Source organism: Oncorhynchus mykiss, chromosome 3 (assembly GCF_057628025.1).
Source record: "Oncorhynchus mykiss isolate SJ-2025 chromosome 3, ASM5762802v1, whole genome shotgun sequence".
In the NCBI taxonomy this organism is placed as follows: domain Eukaryota; kingdom Metazoa; phylum Chordata; class Actinopteri; order Salmoniformes; family Salmonidae; genus Oncorhynchus; species Oncorhynchus mykiss.
The window spans coordinates 73,650,277-73,676,123 of NC_143024.1; the positions used below are offsets into that span (position 1 = coordinate 73,650,277).

At 40.2% G+C, this 25,847-nt stretch overlaps 2 protein-coding genes across 19 annotated transcripts in view; both read left to right on the top strand.

Annotated features, from left to right (window-relative positions):
- LOC110520324 (nck-associated protein 1) overlaps nucleotides 1–13,114 on the top strand; it is a 58,991-nt gene extending 45,877 nt beyond the window's left edge. For 12 of the 16 annotated variants that reach the window (XM_036974832.2, XM_036974833.2, XM_021597564.3 and 9 more), the window contains 11 exons: nucleotides 828–1,046; nucleotides 1,458–1,588; nucleotides 1,848–1,945; nucleotides 5,406–5,499; nucleotides 5,759–5,841; nucleotides 6,024–6,104; nucleotides 6,357–6,450; nucleotides 9,266–9,382; nucleotides 9,582–9,691; nucleotides 10,467–10,556; nucleotides 11,947–13,114. In XM_036974832.2, the coding sequence (XP_036830727.1) occupies nucleotides 828–1,046; nucleotides 1,458–1,588; nucleotides 1,848–1,945; nucleotides 5,406–5,499; nucleotides 5,759–5,841; nucleotides 6,024–6,104; nucleotides 6,357–6,450; nucleotides 9,266–9,382; nucleotides 9,582–9,691; nucleotides 10,467–10,556; nucleotides 11,947–12,063 (1,234 nt within the window). In that variant the 3' untranslated portion in view covers nucleotides 12,064–13,114. The remainder of the gene's footprint in view (nucleotides 1–827; nucleotides 1,047–1,457; nucleotides 1,589–1,847; nucleotides 1,946–5,405; nucleotides 5,500–5,758; nucleotides 5,842–6,023; nucleotides 6,105–6,356; nucleotides 6,451–9,265; nucleotides 9,383–9,581; nucleotides 9,692–10,466; nucleotides 10,557–11,946) is intronic. The other 4 variants (XM_090230091.1, XM_090230090.1, XM_090230088.1 and 1 more) reach the window with 1 other exon arrangement.
- Nucleotides 13,115–17,368: 4,254 nt separating this feature from the next.
- LOC110520325 (secreted frizzled-related protein 3) lies at nucleotides 17,369–24,536 on the top strand. 3 transcript variants are annotated; one of them, XM_021597566.3, is made up of 6 exons: nucleotides 17,369–18,405; nucleotides 18,596–18,634; nucleotides 18,811–18,870; nucleotides 19,160–19,225; nucleotides 19,593–19,797; nucleotides 21,703–24,536. In XM_021597566.3, exons 1-6 carry the CDS (start codon nucleotides 17,946–17,948, stop codon nucleotides 21,839–21,841), a joined length of 969 nt encoding a protein of 322 aa, XP_021453241.2. In that variant the 5' UTR covers nucleotides 17,369–17,945; the 3' UTR covers nucleotides 21,842–24,536. The 3 variants fall into 3 exon arrangements, with proteins under 3 accessions (XP_021453241.2, XP_021453242.1, XP_021453243.1); XM_021597567.3 differs by lacking the exon at nucleotides 18,596–18,634 and having other exon boundaries at nucleotides 17,380–18,405; XM_021597568.3 differs by lacking the exons at nucleotides 18,596–18,634; nucleotides 18,811–18,870 and having other exon boundaries at nucleotides 17,380–18,405.
- Nucleotides 24,537–25,847: the final 1,311 nt, after the last annotated feature.

Below are 25,847 nucleotides of genomic sequence, written 5' to 3' on the forward strand. Positions count from 1 at the left end.
TTATGAGTGAGTTCATGTTTAAGTTCTTAGTCAGCACTATCAACACTTTCTATTTAACTCTTTTATAAACCTAAAACATAAAATGCACGTTCTCCCTACTTCATCTCACGTTACAACCAGCACTGCAGCTGCAATGAATGAGTAGGAAAGTGTATCTATAGGCTTGCGTTGTTATTATTATTAGCAGCTTGGGCAAATTTTTATATCAAGGAATATTTCAATTTCTCTGGTCATAGGAGTAACAACATTCATTTGTGCATGAGGCAGAAATAATGCGTTGTGACTCGAGTTTCACCATCAGCTGAAAGACTGCGTCCCTTTTTGGTTAGTGTCAGTGGAGGAAAGGGACAGCAGAAGGACGTTGAGAGGCGGACCCTCAGTCTGCTGTTCTCTCCCTCCGCTAAGACTGACCAGCAGATGCAGGCACCATCAGCCCAGTAAAATAAAAAAGCTAATGATTTAAATGTATGCTCACTCAGCTGTGCCTCACAAGTAATACAACAACTGATCTATTACCAGCCTACCTCAAATGTAGATTTCTTTTTTTTGTCTGAGAAGAACAACAATGCATTGGCAGAGCAATTCAAGCAAAGCCAATATGGGGTGATAAGGTTTTGGGCCTATAACCTACTGCACAAATCTCATCAACCCCGTTTTTAATAGGGTAATGTTGCTGCATAGGCTTACGTTTTTAAGTCATGTATAAAAAAAAAAATTACGGTAGATCTTGGCTTGCATTTTGACTCAGAAAGTGATCTTGCCTCAAACGTTGGTGACCACTGCTCTAGATTGATTGACAGATTGATCCTGTTTCGTTCCATCTCTAGGTCTATCGTGGGGATGACCATGTATAACCAAGCGACCCAGGAGATAGCCAAACCGTCTGAGCTGCTGACCAGTGTCAGGGCTTACATGACTGTGCTCCAGAGCATAGAGAACTATGTTCAGATAGATATCACCAGGGTGTTCAACAACGTGCTGCTGCAGCAGACACAACATCTGGACAGTCACGGAGAACCAACCATCACTAGCCTCTACACCAACTGGTGAGTCCTAACCCCTTAACTTCTTAACCCTAACCTCCTAACCACCTAACCTTAACCTCCTAACCCCAACCAACCAACCAATCACTTGCCTCTTCACCAACTGGAATACATTCACAAAACAATATGAATTTCCACTTTCTGTCTGTTTGAGAATAACAGCTCTGAGCCTTGATTCAAACCAACGCAGGTAAATGTCCTGTGCACTGCGATTGAGTTTGAATGGTGACTTCTGCTTGAGCCGACATCTGCGATGAACGTGGTCTCTGTGAACATCTGAGAAATTGCCTTTAAAAGTCTATCGCAGTGCGCAGGTTGTTCATCTGGGTTGTTTGAATACCAGCCTTGATCATGCCTTCTATTCCATCAGATAACCACCAACATGACAAGCCATACATTCTCTCTGTACTACAGGTATCTGGAGACTTTACTGCGCCAAGTTAGCAACGGACACATAGCTTACTTCCCAGCCATGAAGGCTTTTGTCAACCTACCTACGGAGAACGAGCTCACCTTCAATGCAGAGGAATACTCTGATATCTCAGGTAAGTTATGCTGTCCTTTTAGACACCAATAGACTCATGGTACTGAGAGTATGAGTAATGATTTACTACTTAGAATATTTAAACTGTGTTTATAGCCATAGCAACATTCAAGCCAACAAAAAGTAGACAGTAGATGACAGAACATTTCCATGACCTTGTGTTGGATGGGTTGGATTAAAGTAGACCACCGGTCATTCATGGACGTATTGGGCAATAAAGTCATCTTATTCCTATTTTCTTCTTCTTCTCTTCTTTTCAGAGATGCGGTCCCTGTCGGAGCTGCTGGGGCCCTATGGGATGAAGTTCCTCAGTGAGAGCCTCATGTGGCACATCTCCTCCCAGGTGGCCGAGCTCAAGGTGAGGAGTCACTTGGGTCACAGAGATCAAGGGTTAATGGTAGAGGTCATCCAGGGTTAACCCAGGTCAGGCTGGGTCATGTTCATTAGGGCACCTCGTAGCAAAATATTAAATACATTTAGCATTTCTTATTGCACACTTCCAGAAAGTCTGTCCCCTGTTTTGGACAGGTTTGTTCCTTTTGGTGCCTAAAGAACACAGCCCTGGTTTCTCTCTTCTATAATTCTTAGTGTGCATCCGAAATGCGACCCTATCCCCTATATCAGGGGTATTAAACTCTTACCCTACGAAGTCCAGAGCCTGCTGGTTTTATGTTCTACCTGATAAGTAATTGCACCCACCTGGTGTCCCAGGTCTAAATCAGTCCCTGATTAAAGGGGAACAATGAAAAAATGCAGTGGAACTGACTTTGGGGTCCAGAGTTGAGTTTGAGAGCCCTATATATTGCACATATTTTGACCTGGGTCCTATGGTGGTCTCCTATGGGATCTGGTCAAAAGTAGTGAACTATATAGGGAATAGGGTGCTATTTCAGATGAAGCCTTGGCAGTATGAGTCATTAGAGGTTAGAGGGTCTTTCCAGAAGCAGAGTTTTCCCCTGGAAACAGAACCAGACCCACAGCAGAACAGAGGCAGTGTGGATTACTGGTATCCTCTAACTGCTAAGTGACTGACACTAAATTAATTTAGTGTTAGTGATAAGTGTTGTGAAAGCAGCTAGCCAGACTAATACATCTAAATTAGCAGCAAAATCAGTCCTAATAGATCTACACTACCATTCAAAAGTTTGGGGTCACTTAGAAATTTCCATGTTTTTGTCCATTTAAAATAACATCAAATTGATCAGAAATACAATGTAGACATAGTTAATGTTGTAAATGATAATTGTAGCTGGAAATTGCTGATTTTTAATGGAATATCTACAGTGGGGCAAAAAAGTATTTAGTCAGCCAAAAATTGTGCAAGTTCCCCCAATTAAAAAGGTGAGAGAGGCCTGTAATTTTCATCATAGGTACACTTCAACTATGACAGACAAAATGAGAAAAAAAAATTCAGAAAATCCCATTGTAGGATTTTTAAGAATTTATTTGCAAATTATGGTGGAAAATAAGTATTTGGTCAATAACAAAAGTTTATCTCAATACTTTGTTATATACCCTTTGTTGGCAATGACAGAGGTCAAACGTTTTCTGTAAGTCTTCACAAGGTTTTCACACACTGTTGCTGGCATTTTGGCCCATTCCTCCATGCAGATCTCCTCTAGAGCAGTGATGTTACTTTGGTCCCAGCTCTCTGCAGGTCATTCACTAGGTCCCCCCGTGTGGTTCTGGGATTTTTGCTCACCATCCTGTGATCATTTTGACCCCACGGGGTGAGATCTTGTGTGGAGCCCCAGATCGAGGGAGATTATCAGTGGTCTTGTATGTCATCCATTTCCTAATAATTGCTCCCATGGTTGATTTCTTCAAAACAAGCTGCTTACCTATTGTAGATTCAGTCTTCCCAGCCTGGTGCAGGTCTACAATTTTGTTTCTGGTGTCCTTTGACAGCTCTTTGGTCTTGGCCATAGTGGAGTTTGGAGTGTGACTGTTTGAGGTTGTGGACAGGTGTCTTATACTGATAACAAGTTCAAACAGGTGCCATTAATACAGGTAACGAGTGGAGGACAGAGGATCCTCTTGAAGAAGAAGTTACAGGTCTATGAGAGCCAGAAATATTGCTTGTTTGTAGGTGACCAAATACTTATTTTCCACCATAATTTGCAAATAAATTCATTAAAAATCCTACAATGTGATTTTCTGGATTTTTTCTCTCATTTTGTCTGTCATAGTTGAAGTGTACCTATGATGAAAATTACAGGCCTCTCTCATCTTTTTAAGTGGGAGAACTTGCACAATTGGTGGCTGACTAAATACTGTTTTGCCCCACTGTACATAGGTGTACAGAGGCCCATTATCAGCAACCATCACTCCTGTGTTCCAATGGTACGTTATGTTAGCTACTCCAAATTTAGCATTTTAAAAGGCTAATTGATCATTAGAAAACCCTTTTGCAATTATGTTACCACAGATAAAAACTTTTGTGCTGATTAAAGAAGCAATACAACTGGCCTTCTTTAGAGTAGTTGAATATCTGGGGCATCAGCATTTGTGGGTTAAATTACAGGCTCAAAATGGCTAGAAACAAATAACTTTCTTCTGACACTCATCAGTCTATTCTTGTTCTGAGAAATGAAGGCTATTCCATGCGAGAAATTCCAAAGAAACTGAAGATCTCGTACAACGCTGTGTACTACTCCCTTCACAGAACAGTGCAAACTGGCTCTAACTAGACTAGAAAGAGGAGTGGGAGGCCCCGGTGCACAACTGAGCAAGAGGACAAGTACATTAGAGTGTCTAGTTTGAGAAACGGAATCCTCACAAGTCCTCAACTGGCAGCTTCATTAAATAGTACCCGCAAAACACCAGTCTCAACGTCAACAGTGAAGAGGCGACTCCGGATGCTGGCCTTCTAGACAGAGTTCGTGTCCAGTGTCTGTGTTCTTTTACCCATCTTAATCTTTTCTTTTTATTGGCCAGTCTGAGATATGGCTTTTTCTTTGCAATTCTGCCTAGAAGGCCAGCATCCTGAAGTCGCCTCTTCACTGTTGACTTTGAGACTGGTGTTTTGTGGGTACTATTTAATTTTATTGCAGCAGGCTGACAAGATATTATGACCTTTTTTTAAAACGGTTCTTTAGATTATAATATAATTGGTATTTTACTCTAGAGCACACATTAGTGTTGGAACGTAGCGCTGGCACATATTTATTATTCTCTAACATGCAAACGTTTCCCTTCCCTTCTGAAAGCAATTTGTGAAAATAAAATATGTTTCTGTCTGATTCACAATCAGATGTAGGAATAAAGCATTGGTTTTATTCAGTCTCTGTACAAACCAAGCCATGTTCATCAAATGACTTAACACAAAACACGTTGTCGGCGAACGCTCTCAAAGCAAACTGAACAAGTAGAAAGCATGCAACCCATTGTGAGCTGCACACATGACTGCCTGAACATTGCGCCAAGACACCCATCGCAAAAAAAGTACAGGCTTCTAATTTTGTATGCATCCCAAATGACACCCTATTCCCTACATAGTGCAGTACTTTTGATCAGAGCCCATCATGCACTACTTTTGACCAGAGCCAAAGGTAGTGCAGTATATAGGCTCTGGCCAAAAGTAGTGCACTATATAGGGAATAGGGTGGCATTTGGGACAAACATTTGTAAGATCCCCTGCATAGTGCACCATCTGTTGATGGTAAGGGCCTTTTCCTGTTGTGCGAAAGAAGGGGAAAGTCTTTGGAATTAGGATCCCTAGTTGATTCCCCAAATAATCCCCTCACCACTTAGGAGGCTCTCTCACTCTCCCACTTCTACTCCTCTCCCACAACTCATTCTTCTTCTCCTCTCCTCAGAAACTGGTGGTGGACAACGTTGAGATTCTGACCCAGATGAGGACCAGCTTTGACAAGCCTGAACACATGGCTTCTCTGTTCAAGAAGCTCTCATGTGGGTACTCTGTATTTATATTGGCCTGGTCAGAGTTTTCCTGGGCCAGACAGACACAAGGCTCAGTGCTGCCAAGTCCAAATAAGCAACATATACATTTCTCCCATAGTACTGTTCTGCCTACATGGTTTTGGTTATGGCTGCAGAAGGGAAAAAGTGACATAACAAAACACCTTAGTCTAATTTGTATACCTGTAAAATGACTAGAGACATGTCAGTTGTCTGTGAGACTTGCATGTTCTTTGTCTTGGTGTTACAGCAGTCGACAGTGTTCTGAAACGGATGACCATCATCGGAGTCATCCTCTCATTCCGATCCCTTGCTCAGGAGGCACTCCGAGATGTATGTCGGCCCTTTAACTTTCCACAACTTGAATGGCATCATATATTGACACAATACAGTACACAATTATTTTGATCGGTCTCAAGCTGGTTTTCTCATATTACACCCTATGCCAAAGTTAGTTGAATTTAATATTTCTGTCATTGTATTGAAATAAAGCATGATCCTCTTCTTGTCACCAGGTGTTGTCCTGCCACATCCCATTCCTGGTGAGCTCAGTGGAGGATTTCAAGGATCACATTCCAAGAGAGACCGACATGAAGGTGAGAGACACAGTAGGACCTTTAAATTAAGCTTAATGTGGTCAAGGTTGTGGGTTTAGTTCTGACATGGATCACATAAGAATACTAAGTCCCACAAGGTTCACATACACATACATTGTACTGTAAATTTCTTTGGATTTAAGCATCTGCTAAGTGGCATAGCTATATAATTATGAATATTATATATGAATGGCTATTGTGTTTGAAGCAGTCTGATTCTCTGATGTCCTTTATGTCTCTGTTGATCATCAGGTGGCCATGAATGTGTATGAGCTGTCATCTGCAGCAGGTCTGCCCTGTGAGATAGATCCTGCCTTAGTGGTGGCCCTCTCCTCTCAGAAGTCAGGTGAGATAGGATGCACCATAGACAGCCATTTTAGAATCTTAATAGATTTTCAAGACAATTTAAGTTAAAACTGTAGTACGGCCACTCAGGAACATTTAATGTCATCTTGGTAAGCAACTCCAGTGTATATTTGGCCTTGTGCTTTAAGTCCTGCTTATTGTCCTGCTGAAAGGTGAATTTGTCTCCCAGTGTCTGTTGGAAAGCAAACAGAACTGGGTTTTTCTCTAGTATTTTTACTTTGCTTAGCTGTATTCTTTTTATTTTTATCCTAAAAAAACTCCCTAGTCCTTGCCGATGACAAGTATACCCATAACAGTCATGATTGGCTGAGATAAGGAGTGTTTGGCCATCCTGAGATATGAGTCCTGATTGGTCTGTCATGTCACAGGGTTCTGTCTACAGAATGGGAGCTTTCCTAGTTAGTATATAGATCATCTTTGCTACCGCAGATTTTTTGGAAAGATATAGCTATGGACAACTGCAAAAGTGTTGCTACAGCTCCCTAAATTTAGCTGGGTTTAAGTAGAGAGACTTACTTTCTGGAGGACAATGCCATGCTGACTCACACGTGTTTACGTGGGTGGGGTGGGGCTAAGCCTTAAGAGGGTGTGAACGGTGCTGAATGAATATAAACAAAGAAGCGCTCTCTAGGAAGTGTGAAAATCTCTTCAAAATCTTTCAAGAGCATTTTCTCATATGTTGAATAACATGATTATCAACTTCTCCCATGTTTCCTCCAACTACAGTGTATTATACCATTTTGTACTTTTATAAAATATGAAAATAACATTTGACTTAAGCCTCAATTGAGAAATCTGGACACATACACTATATATACAAAAGTATGTGGACACCCCTTCAAATGAGTGGATTCGTGAATTTCAGCCACACCCATTGATAGAGTTGTTATTGTGAAGTGGAAATGTCTAGGAGCAACAACGGCTCAGACGCAAAGTGGTAGGCCTCACAAGCTCAGAGAACGGGACTGCCGAGTGCTGAAGCGCGTAGCGCGTAAAAATCATCTGTACTCGTTTGCAACACTCACTACCGAGTTCCAAACTGTCTCTGGAACCAACGTCAGCACAAGAACTGTCCGGAAGCTTCATGAAATGGGTTTCCATGGCCGAGCAGCCACACACAAGCCTAAGATCACCATGCGCAATGCCAATCGGCGGCTGGAGTGATGTAAAGCTCGCCGCCATGCTTCACCATCTGGCAGTCCGACGGACATATCTGGGTTTGGCCGATGCCAGGAGAACGCTACCTTCCCTAATACATAGTGCCAACAAATTTGATGAAAGAGGAATAATGATCTGGGGCTGTTTTTCATGGTTCGGGCTAAGCCCCTTAGTTTTAGTGAAGGGACATTTTAACACTACAGCATACAATGACATTGTGGACGATTCTGTGCTCCCAACTTTGTGGCAACAGTTTTAGGAAGGCCCTTTTCTGTTTCAGCATGACAATGCCCCCGTGCACAAAGCGAGGTCCATACAGAAATAGTTTGCCGAGATCGGTGTGGAAGAACTTGACTGGCCTGCACAGAGCCCTGACCTCAACCCCATCGAACACCTTTAGGATAAAATAGAACACCCACTGAGAGCCAGACCTAATCGCCCAACATCAGTGCCCGACCTCACTAATGCTCTTGTGGCTGAATGGAAACCAGTCCCCGCAGCAATGTTCCAACATCTAGTGGAAAGCTTTCCCAGAAGAGTGGAGGCTGTTATAGCAGCAAAGAGGGGACCAACTCCATAATGTCGCCCATGATTTTGGAATGAGATGTTTGACAAGCAGGTGTCCACATACTTGTGGTCATGTAGTGTATGTTAAGTTGTTTAGCTGAAATGATGACTATTACTCATATGCCTCATAGCCTGAGTTCCATGTCCACATGCTGTGTAAAGGGATAACTGACTCACTGTTGAAATCTCACAGTTTGAAAAGTAATCTGTCGATCATGTCAGAGAGCGTGAGAGTTGGACAAGCATTAGAACTGCATTCCACTCTGTAGTCAAAATAAAAGTTTTCATAAATGAAAAATAAATACGTCCTGCCAATTTCAGAATCGCAACAGATAGGCCAGGCATTTGTTTAGGTAACATTTGGACATGTTGATGCTTATGCACACTGGTATTAAGTTGTCAAGTCATGTAGCCTGCAGCCTTATCCACAAAGTCCAGTCCAATTTCTGCACCCAACAATTCCCTATATAGTGCACAAATGGGCCCTAGTGTGCTTCCCAAATGGCACCTTATTACTAGAGATTCCTCTCTGGGCGCATCCGAAATGGCACCCAACCCATATATAGGGGTTTGGTCAAAAGTATTGCACTATATAGGGAATAGGGTGCCATTTAGGACGACGCCAATGGCTCTCCTCAAGTTCCCAACCCCTCTCTGTTGCTCTAAGGAAAATACTAAATAACATTGTTTTAACTCAGAGCTACTAAGAGCCCTGGGGGCCTTTTGGCCAGTGAAGAAATTTCTGTTATACACCGCGGCTGTTTTTATACAAACCTCCGTTTACTTTCAAAATAGTTATCAACCCTCAACCTCATCTCCTCGTATGTGTCACAAATGCCACCCTATTCCCTATGTAGTGCACTACTTTTGACCTGGGCCATTTGGGAGGCACGCCTACCCCTTATTGGGTCCACATAGTTGAATCCCCTCCCAGTCCTGTAAATATAAATTACAGTTAATTAGGGAGCCATAATGCAGTTTGTCTTGGCTAGAGGGTCTTCATTTTTGGATAATATCCATAATAGATCCCCCTGATGGTGTTAACGGACATTTGCTTTCTTTGGTAACAGAGAACATCAGTCCGGAGGAAGAGTACAAGATAGCGTGCCTGCTGATGGTCTTTGTGGCGGTCTCTATGCCCACCTTGGCAAGCAACGTCATGTCCCAGTATAGCCCTGCTATCCAAGGTACCTGTTCTTAGATACATGAAGTATATGTTCTATGTATATTATATGTTCTATGACATTTGTTGTTATACTTATTGATATGGTTCCTTCATAATCGTCCTTGTTAACAGAGCTGTGAGATACAGTAGACCGTTTTACCCACAGTGTTTAAAGACATAGTTGAGACACTAATATCTTCTTGTCTGTCATCCTTTCACAGGTCACTGCAACAACATCCACTGTCTGGCTAAAGCTATAAACCAGATCGCTGCAGCTTTATTCACCATCCACAAGGGCAGCATCGAGGACCGCCTCAAAGAGTTCCTCGCAGTACGTTTTATAGTGATAGTCCATTTGGTTTATACCACACATTTATCTTCACCCTTTTTAATTATTTATTATAAGCAGCTCTCTTCCTTCATCTGTTTTATATTTATTCTCTATTTGGGCCTGCATCAAAAGTTGTGCACTATGTAGGGAATAGGGTTCTATTTGGGACGCATCCATGTTTAAATACACACAATGTGGGAAAAGGCAGGATAATTTTTTATTTTCATAACCAGGATTTAAAAACATTAATGTTCCATAAACCTTCTGTGATTCTAAATCATTTTTATTTTAATATCTTAAATGAATTTTTCTGCATGACTAGTGATTTTTCTGCATTGCTGAGGGGGAGGGCACAGCGACCCACTAACCTTGTTTTCCCCTCTATGTATTTCCATTGGAATTATTCCTCAATGTCCTGTTGCTTTTAATTGTGTTCCAATAATGTATTACTATAACAGTGTTGAAATCTTTAGTGCTGTTTCCCATCTGAAACCATGTGAGACACAGCCCAAGCCAGGTCCTCTTTGAAATGCTGTGTTTAAATCCATGTGTCAAAGCTGAACCCACATGGCAAGTTTAGAATGGTAAACTGGTGGTTTGGGGTTATTCATAGTGACTGTGTTAAAGACTTTAAATGTCCAGTAACATTGTAAAACTGATGGAAAGAGACACAAGTGCTTCTACACTTTCAGGGTCGGTTTCCCCAGGCACAGATAAAGCTTAGTACTGGACAACAAAAAAATCTGATTTCATTTGTTCTTTCTCTCCTGTGCAGCTTGCCTCCTCCAGTTTGTTGAAGATCGGCCAGGAGACTGACAAAACCACAACAAGGAACAGAGAATCTGTCTACTTGCTCCTGGACATGGTGAGTCACATACTGTATGAGTGTGTCCCAAATGGTACCCTATTCCATATATAAGGAATAGGGTGCCATTTGGGATCCGGACTAAACTACAACACACATCATGTTCTATTTAACCTTTATTTAAGTCCCGTTAAGGTCAGAATAACTATTTCCCAAAGGGAGACCTGGGAAAGTCATTTAAGAGAGTCATATACTATTAATTTACGATACTATATCAAACCGAATGACTAAGAATGATAAAGTTATGCCTACTCTAGCTATCAAGTTGTCTCATCATCTAACTATCACCTAGCTATCATAACACAGTGTCACATCTAACTATCATCTAAATGTTGTCACATCCTCTGACTATCATCTCGCTACCATCTTAACATGTTGTCCCATCATCTAACTATCACCTAGCTATCATAGCACAGTGTCACATCTAACTATCATCTAAATGTTGTCACATCCTCTGACTATCATCTCGCTACCATCTTAACATGTTGTCCCATCATCTAACTATCACCTAGCTATCATAGCACAGTGTCACATCTAACTTATCATCTAACACGTTGCCCCATCATCTAACTATCACCTAGCTATCATAACACAGTGTCACATCCTCTAACTAACATTAACACAGTGAAACATCCTATAACTATCATCTAGCTATCATCTAACACGTTGTCAAAATCATCTAGCTATCATCTAACACGTTGTCCCATCATCTAGCTACCATCTAACACGTTGTCACATCATCTAGCTACCATCTAACACGTTGTCACATCATCTAGCTACCATCTAACACGTTGTCACATCATCTAGCTACCATCTAACACGTTGTCACATCATCTAGCTACCATCTAACACGTTGTCACATCATCTAGCTACCATCTAACACGTTGTCACATCATCTAGCTATCATCTAACACGTTGTCACATCATCTAGCTACCATATAACACATGTAATATACTTGTTCTAAGGTCAACATTCTCATTAGTCTCTGGCCAGCCCAAAGCAGAAATAAAATAAAGAGAATCGCAAACCTCTTTCGACTTGAAAATGAACAGAGCACTATTTTATTTGACTGTGTATTGAAAGTTACATATGCAGTCATGCATACACATGTATTGTCTGTTGATCAGAGGGGCTTACTGGTCTGTAGGATTTGTAATTACTTGACTTTGAAGAATATTGTAATGGAGGGAGGTTTTTGAATAGAAAGACAACCAGGGTGGAAAGAAGGAAGAATCACCCACAGTTTTTATCCTGTAGGGGAACTGGCATAATATAGAACACACTGGTCTAAAGTACTGCAATATATAGGGAATGGGAAGCTATTTGAGACATTCTCACAGTGGTTATTTTAGGTTCTATCCATATCCATCCATGTGTTCTCTCTACCAGATTGTGCAGGAGTCCCCGTTCTTGACCATGGACCTTCTGGAGTCCTGCTTCCCCTATGTGCTGCTCCGTAATGCATACCATGCTGTCTACAAGCAGAGTGTGTCTTCCTCCGCCTGAGAGCCCTGAGAGGAGGAGAGGAAAGAATGGGTTAGAGGAGAGAGAGATTAGAAGAGGGAGAGAGCGAGTGAGAGACTCCTCACCTTGTCTGGAGTTCAGCATGCAGATAGTGAAGAGGAGACAAGGGCCGTATGTATCAAGCGTCTCAGAGTAGGAGTGCTGATTTGGGATAAGTGTTGCCTTTTTAGATCATAATGAATAACTTTAACTTGACAGGGGGGAGACCTGATCCTAGATCAGCACTTCTATTCTGAGAAGCTTGATATATGCAGGCAGCCCCAGAGCTCTTTACTGAGAATATAAATATATGGCTTTGGACAACATGAGTCTTATATGATGATATGACCATTGTGGGTGTGCTGTGTTTCAACTTACAGTCTTAAAGAAAACAAAAAAATAGTATTATTGGTTTTGTGGGATCAGGGTTTTTCTTTTCATACAGTTTTATGAATTAATCATTTGTTTACTTAATCTGATGTAAGCTTTGTTGACAATGATCCGTGACAATACACTACTACTTAATTTAATTTTTGAATATTGTCTTAATTTTTAACCCATTCAATATTTAGAAACTTAACACTAAAAATGCTATTATCGGTGAAGGGGAATGTGCAAAACTAATTGCAGATATTTGGAAAATGATGATACACAGTTATATTCATCATCATTATCTGTCGGTTATTACAGTATGTGTATCTTTGTGAATTTGTGTTATTTACATTTTTTGTGTTTCTTTGAGATATTTGCCAAACTGTTGAGAAAACATAGCATCTTATATTATTTGGAGCTAACCTGAAATGTTGGTATTAAACTTAAATATTATGAAAACTGATGGTTGATATTTGTACAAAGCATAGAATAATTTTTTAACTAAATGCCTCATTGGCATAACTACTCCATAGTACCTGTCTGTACGGTATATAATAAACATTCTTTCATATTTATTGAATGTTTATACATAGTTTTCCTTTTACCACTTTTATATGTTTTCAATGTTTCAATGAACCGTGTATCCTCCATAACGTGATAAATAAATCTTAGGCTATATCCACTTACTGGCCTAGAGTCTCATTTGTTTCAAATGTTTGAATACACTTCAGGATATAAGCTGCACACAAAATACCATACATACTCACACACACACAGATTTGCTATGATTAGCCCAATAATTTTAACTTGAGTGTTTCCACTTGAGACATTTGTTTAGGGAAATTTCCACAGTTCTAGCAATCACAATTGGCAACAAATTGACTCACATCTGACCTGATTGTCATGTGTTATTGAGTTTGCTTCTCAGTGCTTAGAACTTGAAGGTCTTTCCTAGTAACAGTTTCCTTTTTTGTATGTAGGCCAACATTGGTCTTGGTTGTTTTGTGTATTTTTTTATTTTTTTTTGCTGTCAAAATATTAGTGGGGAAGTGTTCCCATGGCCTGAGAACACAGAGTCCTGGCAGGCAGCCCTCACATTGATGTTTCCCTGGTCATGTTGTTAAACACCCCTCAGTCACATGATCACAGGAACGAGCGCGTGCGCACACACACACAATCCATGATCCAGTTTGACGAGGAACAAACATGAACATTCTAATAATGGCTGGCAAGGTCAATCAGAAGTCCCTTTGATCTTCTACAAATCTAAACCTTAAATCCTAAATCTGCTCTCTATTCCACTTTTACTGTATGTGTGATAAACTAAACAAAAAGGTATGTTAAAAAGCTTTCAGAAGACTAATTTGCTCCACTTTACTTAATGTTGCATGGATCCAGTTCATTCTGAAATAGAGCACACTGGAATGGTGAATACTGGATCTTATTTAACAATCTGACCCTATATGACCTCTTGGTCAACTTGTAATGTAAACAATCCCTTTAAAATCCTCCATGCTGACCATTGTACACTGTTTAGTATATCGAATCCCTGAGCTGAAAAGGTACAAATCTGAACAAGTCAGTTAACCCACTGTTTCCCAGTAGGCCATCATTGTAAATAAGAATTTGTTCTTAACTGACTTGCCTAGTTAAATAAAGGTTAAATAAAAATTAAATAAATAATGATATTTAACATGTTATTAATCTGGTCAATACCCAATGAGCCTATTAACACTCATCATTGTGTTGAGTTCACGCTAATAATTAGGCTTGATTAAAGCTGCTTGTGTACATAGCACTGTCATCATAATATGGGTGCGTTCGTAAATTCACTCAGAGGGCAGAATAACTGATGAATTTACAAACACGCAACGCCCGTTGAATATGACCGGTGTCAGTAAATGTCAGCAAAAAAAATGTATTAAATTGTTGCCAGCAGCTCGGTTACAGTCACCAACGCTCTAGATCACATGAAAACAGCCTAATCAGCTCTGCCAGGGTGAGGAAAATGGTCAGAGTAAGGTTTTCAAGCCAATTTTAATCAGTTAGCTTGGGTGCTTGACTGACGTTATGAGGTCAGAGCGCACTGATCAACCCTATGCGGAAGATGCATTTCAGGTGAAGTTGTACAACAGTTGTACAACTGACTAGGTATCCCCCTTTTCCTTACCCTTTCCCTTACTCCACAGTCAAAGAGTCCAGTGTGCTCTCTGAATGCTCAGTGAGCGAAACGCTCTGAATTTACTAACAGACAATCTGACAACGCTCTGAATTTACAAACTCCCAGAGCGCTCTCTGACAATCCAGAGTGAATTTACAAACACACCCCATGTCTTCATAATAGGCAGAATGATTGTTTACTTCCTATAAAAATGTATAGGCCGCTTTACTTAAATAAGTTAGGTTATCTAGACCAGGGATGGGCAACTTTGATGAGTGTGGGGGCCACAACAAAGCTGAACTCATCAAGAGGGGCCACAGTGGCTCACGGGTCTGCATACCCACATCCATACCCACACATCCATACCCCCCAACTTGTGAGTAAAACACTTTAGAGAACCCCCTTTATTGAGAGGAAAGAAGAAAAAATAAGTTTTAAGAGTTAATTTCCTGCAATTATACCCAATTTCCTGCAATTATACCCATATTGTAATGAGGAATATAGAACATGATGCCGTTTAAACCAGGTTTGCTGCAATTCAAAACAATTTGTCATTTTTTATGATATCTGAGTTAGTGACTAAGAAAAAAGTGGGCCCCAGTAAGTAATTCGACCATCATTACTACAAGTATAGATAGCTGGCTAGACAAATTTACCAATCGAAAAAATATTAGCTGACGTGCTAATTGAGTGAACCTTTGTACACTGAGTGTACAAAACATTAAGGACACCTGCTCTTTCCATGACATAGACCGACCAGGTGAATCCAGGTAAAAGCTATGATCCCTTATTGATGTCACTTGTTAATTCCATTTCAATCAGTGTAGATGAAGGGGAGACAGGTTAATAATGATTTTTAAGCCTTGAAACAATTGAGATATGGATTGTGTATGTGTGCCATTCAGAGAGTGAATGGGCATGACAAAATATTTAAGTGCCTTTGAATGTGGCATGGTAGTAGGTGCCAGGTACACCGGTTTGTGTCAAGAATTGAGAATCTTGAGCAAGAGAATCTTGTTTCTCATGGTCTGAGAGTCCTTTAGGTGCCTTTTGGCAAACTCCAAGTGGGCTGTCGTGCCTTTTACTGAGGAGTGGCTTTCGTCTGGCCACTCTACCATAAAGGCCTGATTGGTGGAGTGCTGCAGAGATGGTTGTCTTTCTGCAAGATTTTCACATCTCTACAGAGGAACTCTGGAGCCATCGGGTTCTTGGTCACCTCCCTGACCAAGGCCCTTCCCCCCCGATTGCTCAGGTTGGCAGGGTGGCCAGCTCTAGGAAGAGTCTTGGTGGTTCCAAACTTCTTCCATTTAAGAATGATGGAGGCCACTGTGTTCTTGGGGACCTTCAATGCTGCAGAAATGTTTTGGTACCCTTCCTAGTGGTTAGAGGATTGGGCCAGTAACCGAAATGTTGCTAGATCGAGTCCCTGAGCTGACAAGGTAAAAATATGTTGTTATGCTGCCCCTGAACAAGGCAGTTAACCCACTGTTCCTAGGCCATCATTGTAAATAAGAATGTGTTCTTAACTGACTTGCCTAGTTAAATAAAGGTAACATTTTAAAAATGTAAAATTCCTCATCTATGTCTTGACACAATCCTGTCTCGGAGCTCTGCTGAAAATATCTTCGACCTCTTGGCTTGGTTTTTGCTCTGACATACACTGCCAACTGTGGGACATTATATAGACAGGTGTTTTATAGACAGCCTTTCCAAATCATGTCCATCAATTGAATTTACCACAGGTGGACTCCAATCAAGTTGTAGAAACATCTCAAGGATGATCAATGAAAACAGGATGCACCTGAGCTCAATTTCGAGTCTCATTGCAGGGTCTGGGTTCTGAATATTTATGTAAATAAGGTATTTCTGATTTGTTTGTTTTTAAACCTGTTTATGCTTTGTCATTATGGGGTATTGTGTGTAGATTGATGTGGGAAACATGTATTTAATAAATGGTAGAACAAGGACGAAATGTAACAAAATGTGGAAAAAGTCATGGGGTCTGAATACTTTCTGAATGCACTGTAAAAATACACACACTACCGGTCAAAACTTTTAGAACACCTACTCATTCCAGGGTTTTTCTTTATTTGACTATTTTCTACATTGTAGAATAATAGTAAAGACATCAGAACTATGAAATTACTCATATGGAATCATGTAGTAACCAAAGAAGTGATAAACAAATCAAAATATATTTTATATTGGAGATTTTTCAAACACTCTTGGCATTCTCTCAACCAGCTTCACCTGCAATGAATTTCCAACAGTCTCCGGCCTGTGTAAGGCCTATTTGACCAAGAAGGAGAGTGATGGTGCTGCATCAGATGACCTGGCCTCCACAATCATCCGACCTCGACCCAATTGAGATGGTTTGGGATGAGTCGGACGGCAGAGTGAAGGAAAAGCATCAAACAAGTGCTCAGCATATGTGGGAACTCCTTCAACTGTTGGAAAAATCATTGCAGGTGAAGCTGGTTGAGAGAATGCTAAGAGTGTGCAAAGCTGTTATCAAGGCAAAGGGTGGCTATTTGAAGAATCTCAAATATAAAATATATTTTGATTTGTTTAACACTTTTTTGGTTGCTACATGATTCCATATGTGTAATTTCATAGTTGTCTTCACTATTATTCTACAATGTAGAAAATAGTACAAATAAAGAAAAACCCTTGAATGAGTAGGTGTGTCCAAAAATAAAGAAAAACCCTTGAATGAGTAGGTGTGTCCAAACTTTTGACTGGTACTGTATATATATATTTGCGTGTGTGGAAATTGATCCGCCAGTTGCCCATCCCAGAACTAGTTTAATGTACATATTTTTCAAAGAAGGCTATGGGGCAAGTTCTCCAGTCCTGCTTGGTGTTGGCTTGAATCAGGAGTAGGAGGGTCAGACAGGCATGATGATGATAGAGGAAATTTGTAAAGGGTAAAAAAGCTGGTCCCGCAGACTGAGGTCAGTCCGATTCCAACGAGCAATCACTGCAGTGCTAACTAGTCTGGGAAGGAGGAGATAGAGAGAGCGGAGCCACAAGCCCACCCGCAATATGATCACACACGCGCCAATGGAATAAGCAACAAAACAGTTGGAAATCGAAATCAATCTTCACCGTCCACGAGGAATTCGATATCAAATAGGTTATTTTGGTTTTACGCACAAAAGATGACGTTTGAACCTCTTTCCTTTTACGTGACGCAAAGTTTAGACACGTCCGGGTAGACAGACAACTTTAGGCTAGCTATATATTTTAGGATTTCATTACGCGTTTAAGTTTATCCATTCCGACTTCATAACCAGACATTGCATTTAGATTTATTGTTTATCCTAAACCAACTGTCAGCATATAACTGAGGATGATCATGTTTTCCCACGAGTTATTCGTCTCTTTCCTCGCGGTTACCTGTCTGTTTAGTATACCCAGAGCGTCTTCGGCGGCATGTGAGCCCATTCGGATCCCTCTGTGCAAGTCCATGCCCTGGAACATGACGAAAATGCCCAACCACCTCCACCACAGCACCCAGGCGAACGCAGTCCTGGCCATTGAGCAGTTTGAAGGGCTTCTTGGCACCCAGTGTAGTACAGATTTACTGTTCTTTCTGTGCGCCATGTACGCCCCAATATGCACGATTGACTTCCAACACGACCCTATCAAGCCCTGCAAGTCGGTGTGTGAGCGTGCGAAATGCGGCTGTGAACCTGTGATGAAACGGTATAATCACACCTGGCCAGAGAGCTTGGCCTGCGAGGATCTGCCAGTCTACGACCGGGGAGTCTGTATCTCACCTGAGGCCATTGTAAAAGCAGAAGGACCAGGTAGGATATGGGGGATGATGAAGATTCCATAGCGTAGTTCTGAAATAGGTATTGTGAATAAATACAGGCTAACTCACATAATAAAGACAAAGATAAAAGGAAAAAAGTATGACGATGAGAATATCTGTAGTCTATAAAATTCTCTACAGCAGCCGCTTATAAGTAAACTTTATTCCTGTCTGTTACTTAGACAACCCTTACTATCAGGACCCCACAAAATGCTCATCTGGTAAGATGCATGTGGCCCTTGAATGTTCTGTGAATTAAACATGACCATTTATTATGTTACCACTATAAAATGACAAAAAAAAATGGAACTACACTGGCCTATGACATTAGAGGCTACTTGTGAAGTTAATACTGTTATTGAGTGAAAATGTTCTCATCATAGTTGGTTTTATTCAGAATCAACTCCTGACTTTCCAAGTGATTCTCACAATGTCAACTGTAAAGGAGCCAACAATGGTAAAATAATAATCACATTTTCTTTGCTTCATCAAACATTTGGATACTTTTACATGGAGCTGTTAGTACATACTGCAAATGTAGCTTAAAAATTATGTTTGGCTATTGAATTTAGTGCAAAATAATCTGAACAGTATTATATTAGAATATGGTATAGATTTTCACCTCATGTTTTTCATTACATGAATTTCAAGAATGTAATTTTGCTATTCAAAAACGTGTAGATTTATAGGGCTATTTCAATCCCAGATGTTCTACAATGTATCACATTATTCATTTATTGTTTCAGATCGTTGCAAGTGCAAGTCAGTTAAACTGGGTCTCAAGACCTACCTAAAGAATAATTACAACTATGGTGAGCTATTACATATTTACTGTTTTCTGAATGATTTTCATAGGCAATTATTTTTGCAGTTCATAAGAGTGGGAACATATTATAGAATGAGAGTGATGATGTTACTTAGAAGCTGATTATAACAATGCATGATTTTATCATTGTCCTAAAACTCTGAAGGATGATTTTCTAGACACAGATTGCTTTTTAGTCCAGGACTATGAATGTATTCTCAATGGAATCTCCTCCAAAAGTAGTCTTGGACTAGGCTTAGTTAGTTTCCAGGAAACCGGCCCCATATGTTCAGTCAAACAAGTAGGCTTCAAATGTAAAGTATCCTTTAAAATAATCAAACAAACTAAAATCGTGTTTAATGTTTTCTTCCCAGTGATTCGTGCAAGGGTGAAGGAGATTAAAAACAGGAATCATGACTTGACTGCAATCGTGGAGGTCAAAGACATCCTGAAGTCTTCCTTTGTTAACATCCCTCGTGATACCGTCACACTGCACTACAACTCTGGCTGTCCCTGTCCTCCTCTCACCGCCAACGACGAGTACATCATCATGGGTTATGAGAATGAGGAGAGGTCCAGGTATGTCTTGAGCCAGTCATATTACTGGCTCTCTAATAGCAACAATCATTCATGGGATAGTTGACTATTGTCTACATCAGGATAGCGGTCAATTCCAAATGTCATAATTGAAAAGCAATGGAGCTGAAATGGAATGGAATTTACAGCGTACTTTCTGAATTGACGGAATTGAAATGTAAACAACTCCGACCCTGTTCTTCATTTAATTAAGGAAGGCTGTAGGACCTACTGTAGCCTACAATCATTAATGGGATAGTTGACTATTGTAGTTCATACCACATTGTAACCCATGCCATCTATAGTGTCTTCAGAAAGTATTTACACCCCTTGGCTTTTTTTCAATTTTGTTGTGTTAAAATGTATTTAATTTAGGTTTAATTTATTTGCACCAAAGAAAAGTGATAAACAACAATACAGATGAAAACAAAATAAAAAATGATGTGCAGGTATGGTTGGAAGGACAAGGGCTTTATATAAAAAAAACAGAATATATATACAATACATAAGTACAAAAATAAAAAAGGCTTGTTAAAACAAATAACAAAACCTGCTAATCACAAATGTACAAATGAACCGATCAACAATCACAAAAAAATCCAAATAAACGGTACATGTTTTGTTTAAATGTGTGTGTGCATGTGTGGATGTAAGAGTTGGGCTATATGGAGGAGATTACTGAGTAGTTTGGTTCATCAGGCTGACCCCCAATCTTGACTTGAAGTTATTGAGGTTTTGGCAATGTGAAGATAACAATTCCAGAGTATGGTACCTTTGTATCTGATAGAGAATTGACTATGTGAGGTGCGGCAGTGTGGAGGGTGAAGGTTATTGCAGTGTCTTGTGTTTATCTAGATGGATTTCAGAATTAACCATTGAAGGGTTTAGGGAGGTAGAAGTTGCCAGGCACGCTGATTTGAGTGTGTCAAGAACTGCAACACTGATGGAATGTTCACACTCAACAGTGTCCCATATGTATCAAGAATGGTCCACCACCCAAAGGACATCACAGGTATATGGCAACCGCCTCAAGGAACAATAAAAAAACACAATATTTACATCTTACAGTTAAATGAGGAAAAGGAATGACACAACTGTGGGAAGCATTGGAGTAAACATGGGCCCATCCCTGTGGAATTCTTGACACATTACAACAACACAGCCCTAATTAATTGAGGCTGTTCTGAGGGCAAAAGGGGGTGCAACTCAGTATTAGGAATGTGTTCCTAATGTTTTGTACCCACAGTGTATATGTCTTGTTCTTTTAGGTTATTGTCCTGCTGAAAGTTGAATTAGTTTCCCTGTGTCTGTTGGAAAGCAGACTGAACCAGATTTTCCTAAAGGCTTTTGCCTGTGTTAAGCTCCATTCTGTTTATTTTTATCAACATAAAAAAACTCCCTAGTCCTTGCCAATGACAAGCATACCCATAACATGATGCAACCACCACCCTTCTGGAGAATATGAAGGGAAAATACTCCCTGGTCTTTGTGGTTGAATCTGTGCTTAATTCACTGCTCAACTCGGTGACCTTTACAATTATCTGTATGTGTCGGGTACAGAGATGGGGTAGTCATTTTAAAATCATGTTAACAATTATTATTGCACACAGTGTCCATGCAACTTATTATGTGACTTGTTAAGCTTATTTCTACTTCTGAATGTATTTAGGCTTGCCATAACAAATGGGTTGAACACTATTGAATCAAGACATTTCAGCTTTTAATTTCTAATTAATTTGTAAACATTTCTAAAAACAAAATTCCACTGACATTATGGGGTATTGATCATTGTCACAAAATCTCAATTTAATAAATTTTAAATTCCGTCTGTAACACAACAAAATGTGGAACAAGTCAAGGGGTGTGTGTACTTTCTGAAGGCACTGTACCTGTCTGTCATACATGTAGGCTTCTGCTCATCGAAGGCTCCATTGCACAGAAGTGGAAGGACCGTATGGGGAGGAAGGTGAGGCGTTGGGACCAGGTACTGAGGGACCAGAGCCGGGGGAACTCTGGCAGAAGCAATATGCGGCGGACCCACCACTGATCATCTAAGGCGTGTCCCTGTGCAGTGATGACAGGGTTGCAAAATTCCTCTAACTTCCCAGGTTTTCTAGAAATCTTGGTTTGAATATTTTGGAATCATGAGGAAATAAGCAGGAAATCTGCAGTCATTAAACCAGGATTTATGGAAAACCTGGGAATTTGGGGAAAGTTACAGAAATGTTGCAGCCCCAAGGGATGACATATGGGACAACATATGGAGACAAGATGGAAAGAAAAGTGTTTGCAGACAGAAAACTGAGAAATTGCACTATTGCACGTTTATTTTTTAACCATTGTCACAATTTAGATAAGTCATAGCTGAATGTAGATCATTTTTTAGTTGTTGTTTTGTATTATTTTTGTTTAATTCTTTGTTTTCATAATCTTTTTTTTGCACAAACAACATTTTCATTTAACCGTGCTAAATGTGTGGGTATACATTTGGAGAATGATTGGGAGCCTTGCATGGGACTTTGCTGGAGGAGTGACAATGACTGCATCCCAAATGGCACCCTATTACTACCTACAGTACCAGTCAAAAGTTGGGACACACCTAATCATTCAAGGGTTTCTTTATTTTTACTATTGTCTACTTTGTAGAATAATATTGAAGACATCAAAACTATGAAATAACACATATGGAATCATGTAGTAACCCAACAAGTGTTAAACAAATAAATATATTTCATATTTGAGATTCTTCAAAGTAGCCATCCTTTGCCTTTGACAGCTTTGTACACTCTTGGCATTCTCTCAACCAGCTTCACCTGGAATGCTTGTCCAACAGTCTTGAAGGAATTCCCACATATGCTGAGCACTTGTTTCCTTCACTCTGTGGTCCAACTCCTCCCAAACCATCTCAATTGGGTTGAGGTCGGGTGATTGTGGAGGCCAGGTCATCTGATGCAGCACTCCATCACTCTCTTTGGTCAAATAGCCCTTACACAGGCTGTAGGTGTATTTTGGGTCATTGTCCTGTTGAAAAACAAATGATAGTCCCACTAATTGCAAACCAGATGGGATGGCGTATCGCTGCAGGATGCCCTGGTAGCCATGCTGGTTAAGTGTGCCTTTAATTCTAAATAAATCATTGACAGTGTCACCAGCAAAGCACCATCATACCTCCTCCTCCATGCTTCACAGTGGGAACCACACATGCAGAGATACTCTGCGTCTCACAAAGACATGACGGGTGGAACCAAAACTCTCAAATTTGGACTCATCAAACCAAAGGACAGATTTCCACTAGACTAATGTCCATTGCTCGTGTTTCTTGGCCCAAGCAAGTCTCTCCTTTATTATTGGTGTCCTTTAGTAGTGGTTTCTTTGCAGCAATCCGACCATGAAGGCCTGATTTACGCAGTTACTTGAACTCTGTGAAGCATTTATTTGGGCTGCAATTTCTGAGACTGGTAACTCTAATGAACGTATCCTCTGCAGCAGAGGTAACTCTGGGTCTTCCTTTCCTTTGGCAGTCCTCATGAGAGCCAGTTTCCTCATCGCGATTGATGGTTTTTCAGACTGCAGTTGAAGAAACTTTAAAAGTTATTTACATTTTCCGTATTGACTGACCTTCATGTCTTAAAGTAACAATGGACTGTTGTTTCTCTTTGCTTATTTGAGCTGTTCTTGCCACAATATGGACTGGGTCTTTTACCAAATAGAGCTATCTTCTGTATACCACCCCTACCTTGTCACAACACAACTGATTTTCTAAAATGCATTAAGAAGGACATAAATTAAATTTTAAGAAGGCACCTCATGAAGCTGGTTGAGAGAATGCCAAGAGTGTGCAAAACTATCATCAAGGCAAAGGGTGGCTACTTTGAAGAATCTAAAATGTATTTTGATATAACACTTTTTGGCTTACTACATGATTCCATGTGTGTTATTTTGTAGTTTTGATGTAATCGCTATTATTCTACAATGTAGCAAATAATAAAAAATAAGGAAAAACTCTGGAATGAGTAGGTGTGTCCAAACCTTTGACTGGTACTGTATATAGTGCACTACTTTTGACCAGAGCCCGGTGAATGGGTTGCAATTTTGGAAGCACAATTATCAGAAGCACTCTAAAGTAAAAATATCTATATTTATCTAGCAGCTAGACTGCACATTGGATGAAGTGGATGTCTGTCTTTAAGATACCAAACTGCATTAATATGATGGGGTGCTCTGTTAAGCTTTATTTCCTTCAAAGGAAACACAAATGAGTTGTAATCTGGCTACAGCTGCAATGAATGTTCACCTACAAAATGATTAAACACATTTCAAAGGAGAAAAAGGAACAAGAGAGGAAAGAGGGTATATTTTTGGAGTATGCAAAGAAACGGCAGAATAATCCTAGAGGACAGAGTATATCATGTAATTGATGACAACATTGAGATATTGAAATAATGATTGGTTTACATGTAATCTCTCTCTCACAAAAAGTTTGAATTGCTTGCTTATGTTTCACATGCTTAGTAGCTCAGATGTAGCAAGATGATTTACAAAGCGTCTTTCTTACAGACGTTTTTGGTGCTTTGGGTTTTTCTAAACTGAACTGTTGATCTATACATCACTGGTTTGACGTCATACACAACATACAAACATATATCAATCTATGAAATGCTAACGACCTTTCAATTGTGATTGTAAATCTGGTTTCAGTGTTTTATTAAACATTGTCTGGCTGGTGTCATGACCAACACATACTCCATGTCTGTCTGGGGTTCAAGAAGAGATCATTTATCATGAAATCAGCAATACATGCTACACTTGCACATAAAGAATCAGAAAATAATTTGTATAAAAAAAACTATTGTCCTCAGCAAACACCTAGTGTACAGTATTACCCTACCCTGTAAAGCCGAGCCTACTTGAAGAACTCAACCTGTCCACAATTGAAACTGTAAATTGACAGGAGTAAACTGTAACATGGGTAGACTTTACTCGGCTAGCCTACACACTTCCACATATTGAGAGAAGCTGGGTGAGGGGTCTAGACTCTAAATTGACAGGAGTAAAAAGAGGAATGAAGAGTCAAGTGGCTACCATGTTTAGGAAACTAAGGGGTCAGAATCTGGACTGATAGTTAAACAGTTAACCAAACAGCTATCTGGACTAATTATTCAGCTGAGTTATGGCTTGGGGTTAGAAACCGTTTCAGGTCTTGTTGGTTCAAGAGTTGGTGCATTGGTACCGCTTGCCGTGCGGTAGCAGGCAGAACAATCAATGACTTGGGTGGCTGGAGTCTTTGACAATTTTTAGGGCCTTCCTCTGACACCGCCTTGTATATACAGTGCCTTGCGAAAGTATTCGGCCCCCTTGAACTTTGCGACCTTTTGCCACATTTCAGGCTTCAAACATAAAGATATAAAACTGTATTTTTTTGTGAAGAATCAACAACAAGTGGGACACAATCATGAAGTGGAACGACATTTATTGGATATTTCAAACTTTTTTAACAAATCAAAAACTGAAAAATTGGGCGTGCAAAATTATTCAGCCCCTTTACTTTCAGTGCAGCAAACTCTCTCCAGAAGTTCAGTGAGGATCTCTGAATGATCCAATGTTGACCTAAATGACTAATGATGATAAATACAATCCACCTGTGTGTAATCAAGTCTCCGTATAAATGCACCTGCACTGTGATAGTCTCAGAGGTCCGTTAAAAGCGCAGAGATCATCATGAAGAACAAGGAACACACCAGGCAGGTCCGAGATACTGTTGTGAAGAAGTTTAAAGCCGGATTTGGATACAAAAAGATTTCCCAAGCTTTAAACATCCCAAGGAGCACTGTGCAAGCGATAATATTGAAATGGAAGGAGTATCAGACCACTGCAAATCTACCAAGACCTGGCCGTCCCTCTAAACTTTCAGCTCATACAAGGAGAAGACTGATCAGAGATGCAGCCAAGAGGCCCATGATCACTCTGGATGAACTGCAGAGATCTACAGCTGAGGTGGGAGACTCTGTCCATAGGACAACAATCAGTCGTATATTGCACAAATCTGGCCTTTA

Bases quoted from the DNA above. Each gene is read 5' to 3' on its own strand.
- LOC110520325 (XM_021597566.3), top strand. From the start codon at position 17,946: ATGATCATGTTTTCCCACGAGTTATTCGTCTCTTTCCTCGCGGTTACC. The intron at 18,406-18,595 runs GTAGGATATGGG...TCTGTTACTTAG, and splicing joins TGTAAAAGCAGAAGGACCAG to ACAACCCTTACTATCAGGAC. The intron at 18,635-18,810 runs GTAAGATGCATG...GGTTTTATTCAG, and splicing joins CCCCACAAAATGCTCATCTG to AATCAACTCCTGACTTTCCA.